Consider the following 5,106-nt stretch of genomic DNA (forward strand, 5'->3'; position numbering starts at 1 on the left):
TGGGATGATTTGGGAGAATGACATTCTAACATGTATACTATCATGTGAATTGAATCGCCAGTCTATGTCTGACGCAGGATGCAGCATGCTTGGGGCTGGTGCATGGGGATGACCCAGAAAGATGTTCTGGGGAGGGAGGTGGGAGGGGGGTTCATGTTTGGGAATGCATGTAAGAATTAAAGATTTTAAAATTTAAAAAATAAAAAACTAAAAATTAAAAAAAAAAATAATAAATGACATGGATACCATGTCAATCCTAAAAAACAGTACCTAGACCCACCCAATTTATTAGGAACATGCTGTAACAAAGATAAGCAAATTTAAAATACAAAAAATGATGCAGTTTTAGAAACACTGATAGTGTTTTCAAATTGTCAAAGAATCTCTAAACAGAAAGAAAAAAATGCGCTTATAAGCGGAAGTGGATATTGGCCTTGTAACCTCATTCCTGACAATTTTACCTACATACCTGCCTGGAAGCAGCTGAAATAGAAAAAACATTTTGACAGGAAAGGTTTCTTTTTGTTTTTCTGTCTTAAATAATTGTGTTTAAATGTTTATTTTTTTTAATTTAATAATTGGAGGGTAATTGCTTTACAGGATTGTGTTGGTGCTGCCGTACAACAAAGTAAATCAGTCATAAGCCTACATGTATCCCGTCTGTCTAGCCTCCCTCCCCCTCCCCACCCCCTGCAGGTTGTCACAGAGCATCAGGCTGAGCTCCCTGTGATTTATATATGTAGCAACTTCCCACTAGCTATCTGTTTTACATGTGGCAGTTTATGTCTCAATGTTAATCTCTCAGTTCGCCCCACCCTCTCCTTCCCTCGCTGTCTCCACAGGTCTGTTCTCCCTGTCTGCATCTATATTCCTGCCTTGCAAATAGGTTTTTCTGTATCAGTTTTCTCGAGCACATGTGTGTGTGTGTGTGTGTGTGTGTGTGTGTGTTAATATATGATATTTGTCTTTCTCTTTCTGACTTACTTCACTCTGCATAACAGGCTCTAGGCTATTTTTAAGGTGCCTTTCATTTTGAATCTGCTAGATACCTATGCTGATGACCGACTAGCTATCCTAACATGAATAAACCTACCTAGATTTTTGTCAGCAGATACAAAGTACTTTAATTTCACCAAAGTTAATCTAGGAACAGAGTGTTCCACTTCTGAAAAGGGATCTAACCTTCCCTGCAATGGATTGGAAGGAACAAACACACCACATTTGTGTATTAGTAAGTGACACATTTTTCTAAAGATGTGAAAGATGAGATCTGGATGAATTATGGGAATAAAATTAATGAAGGCAAATTTACAGCCATTACTAATGGTCTGAAATGCAATAAATTGAAAGTTTTAAATTAAGTGTCATTTCTCTGCTAAGTTTCTACCCCCACGGGGGGAACCTTTAAGCCAAGAAGAAGCTGCAGAAGACAAGTCATATACAGAAAAAGTAGTTTTAAAACATAAACCCAGATGATCAGCAAACAGGAGCAGTCTTCTAGAAATTAAACTGATACTCAAGAGAAAATATCCCCCAGGGTGAGCATGACTACTTCCTATTTCAGAGCAGCTGATCTTTGAAGACTACTCCAGAATGACAATGACTTCCTGACTCTAAAGATTTATCAAAGTTTACAGGGTAAAAACATCTATATTCTCATAGATAACTTCATGTAAATCCATGAGGTAAGATGATAGATGGTTTTATTTAAAATAGTTCTGAATTTGAGGTTTAAGATACAAAGGATAAAACAGAAAAATATGAAATTCTGAGACCTTTATCTGAAAATTAGTTAATATATTAACCAATGAATTTCTTAATTTTTTAATGATAAAATAAAAGTAGATATAAGTGAAATAACAATAATAATAATATTTATAATAAAATTTTCACTTAAGATAATTTTGAAACTTAATTCTAGTGGAAATAGAGAAATATGAGAGAATATTTGTTGACTCAGTTTTATTTATCAAACTATTAATGCAAAAAAACAATAGTTTGTGGGGCTGGAAGATGGGAACAGATATAGTAGATTTAATGAAATATGAAAACACACTTAGGGAACAAACATTAATGAACTGTTATGAGAATTGTCAAAGTGTTGAGTGCCTGATATGTGATTACATGAACCACAAATGAAGCAAGATAATGGGCCTGTGTGTGTGTGTGTGTGTGTGTGTGTGTTAGTCCCATTCATATGCTTTTGCTACTTGAATTCCTAAAGTAAATAATCATAGGGTTTAAGAGAAAGTTACATTTATTTGATAAAATTACAATGGAATTATATAGGACATATTTTATGCACTTGTAAGATAAGTAGATGACAATGGATCAGAGAATCACATATGTTAAGAAGAAACTATATTAAAATATCATGAAAATGAAAGTCACTCAGTCGTGTCCAACTCTTTGTGACCCCATGGCCTATACAGTCCATAGAATTCTTCAGGCTAGAATACTGGAGTGGGTAGCCTTTCCCTTCTCCAGGTGATCTTCCCAACCTGGGGATCAAACCCAGGTCTCCCACTTTGCAGGCAGATTCTTTACCAGCTGAGTCACAAGAGAAGCCCTGGAATACTGGAGTGGGCAGCTTATCCCTTCTCCAGTGGATCTTCCTGACCCGGGAATCAAACCAGGGTCTCCCGCATTGCAAGTAGATTCTTTACCAACTGAGCTAATGGGGAACCCCAAATATCATGAGGAATGGGTCATATTTATGGACTGAGTTAAAGATTAATTGATATTTGCAATGCAATGTACAATGGGTGTTAACAGGGAACGTTATTGGACCCCATGATGTAACTAATGCTTTCCATGTGTAGCATAACTGATGGATGAGGTACACAGAAGAGAACAATACAGTTACACATATTTGTTCCCCCAGTAACAAGGGATACGTTTAAGAAAGTCAGCTCTCGTTGAAGTAGAAATGGGAAGGCTTAAAATGTTTTGAGTAAGAATTAGGCAAATTTTTAAGTGAAAATCTTTGAATTGAAAGGAGATGGAATAAGTCAATAGGTACAGAAAAAGATATTGATGAACCCAAAGGAAAACAATTTCAAGCCTGTGTCATATATAATTTCACCCTTAAAACGGGTAAAATAATTTAATACTATTGCTGCACAATAAGCTCTAAATAAAAATGAGTATATCTTATTGTTTCTAGTATCATTACTGCTGCTGCCCAGTCACTTCTGTCATGTCTGACTCTTTGTAATCCCATGGGCCATAGTCGACCAGGCTTCTCTGTCCATGGAATTCTCTAGGCAAGAATATTGGAGTGGGTTGCCATGCCCTCCTCCAAGGGATCTTCCTTACCCATGGATCAAGCCCATATATCCTGTATCCCCTGTATGCCAAGCAAATTCTTTTACTGCTGAAATACCAGGGAAACCCTCTGGTATCACTACATCCAAGTATAAAAGATGAGGATTTTATTTCTCTAATTGATTTTAACTGCACATCAGTTCATTGCTGAGGTTTCAAATCTCATTTCTTAGAAACTGAGGAAGGCAAAGGCAGCAGTAATTGAAGGGATTATGTAAATAAGTTCATGAAACTAATTCAGTTAACAGAAGGGAAATGTTGGTCAAAAGCATTAATGAATTAACCATCTTGAATTTACCATATCTACAGATGGAGCACAAATTAAGAACAGAAAAATCAAACATCACTACAATGATGGAATATATCCTCTTGGGGTTTTCTGATATTCCCAATTTCCAGTGGATTCTTTTTGGGATATTTTTAGTCCTCTACCTGACCATCCTGTTGTGCAATAGTGTCATTGTACTGATAACAAGAATTGACCCTACTCTCCAGACCCCCATGTACTTTTTCCTCAACCACTTTTCCATTTTAGAAATCTGTTATGTAACTGTCACTATCCCAAGAATGCTCACGGACCTCCTGAACCAGAAAGGACACATTTCTTTCATTGCCTGTGCTACACAAATGTGTTTGGTCCTTCTGTTTGGAGGTTTAGAGTGTCTCCTCCTGGCCGTGATGGCCTACGACCGCTCCGTGGCCATTTGTAACCCTCTTCACTATTGTCTAATCATGAGCCCCCAGGTCTGTGTCCAGAGGGTCACTGCCTCCTGGGTCAGTGGAGTTCCTGTTGTAATTGGGCAAACACGGCAGGTTTTCTCTCTGCCCTTTTGTGGGTCTACCACAATTAATCATTTTTTCTGTGACCTCCGCCCAGTGTTCAAGCTTGCTTGTGGGGACACATTTGTGAACGAGATAGCAGTCTATGTAGTTGCAGTTGTGTTCATCGTGGTCCCATTTCTGTTGATTGTTGTCTCCTGTGGCAAAATCATCTCCAACGTTCTGCAATCGCGATCTGCCAGAGGGAGGGCTAAAGCCTTCTCCACTTGCTCCTCTCACCTCACAGTGGTGGTCTTATTCTACGGCACAGCCTCTACCACCTATTTACAGCCCAAACCAAATCAATCTGAAGAAACTGGGAAGCTGGTCTCGCTTTTCTACACAGTTTTGATCCCAACGTTGAATCCCAAAGATGTCACCGTAGCACTGAGAAAACTGCTAAGTAAGTTATCAACTTGACTCGAAGGCTGGAAATTATGGAAGCAATTTGTTTCTGTTCCTCATGTAAATACATCAGAAAATGTCATCTAGTATTACTTATATCTTCCTATGAAGAAGTGAAGTCTCTCAGTCATGTCCAACTCTTTGTGACCCCGTGGACTGTAGCCCACCAAGCTCCTCTCTGTCCATGGGATTCTCCAGGCAAGAGTACTGGAGAGGGTTGCCATTTACTTCTCCAGGGGATCATCCTGACCCAGGGATTGAACCCAGGTCTCCCGCATTGCAGGTAGATGCTTTAACCTCTGAGCTGATAGTTAATATCATCTCTGCCATCTCACATTATGTGAAAGGACCTTAGTGTCAAAGAGTTAAGGGTTTCTGGGTTATCAAAGTATGCATTATCTCCATGGCAATGATCTATTCTGAAGACCTATCTTTCCTTTCACTAGGAAAGGGTGAGTTGAGAGATTTCCTGAGCAATAAAATGATAGTTAACTGCTATATAACTAATGATCAGGGTCATGCCCTGTAAGAAATTTGCTTGAAACTTCCCATTCC

General features: G+C 38.5%; 1 protein-coding gene across 1 annotated transcript; it reads left to right on the forward strand.

The window, feature by feature from the left end:
• The first annotated feature begins 3,651 nt into the window (after positions 1 to 3,651).
• LOC138420696 (olfactory receptor 10AG1-like) lies at positions 3,652 to 4,566 on the forward strand. Its single transcript, XM_069554060.1, has one exon. It carries the CDS (start codon positions 3,679 to 3,681, stop codon positions 4,564 to 4,566), a length of 888 nt encoding a protein of 295 aa, XP_069410161.1. The 5' UTR covers positions 3,652 to 3,678.
• The last annotated feature ends 540 nt before the right edge of the window (positions 4,567 to 5,106 follow it).

Source organism: Ovis canadensis, chromosome 15, assembly GCF_042477335.2.
Source record: "Ovis canadensis isolate MfBH-ARS-UI-01 breed Bighorn chromosome 15, ARS-UI_OviCan_v2, whole genome shotgun sequence".
In the NCBI taxonomy this organism is placed as follows: Eukaryota; Metazoa; Chordata; class Mammalia; order Artiodactyla; family Bovidae; genus Ovis; species Ovis canadensis.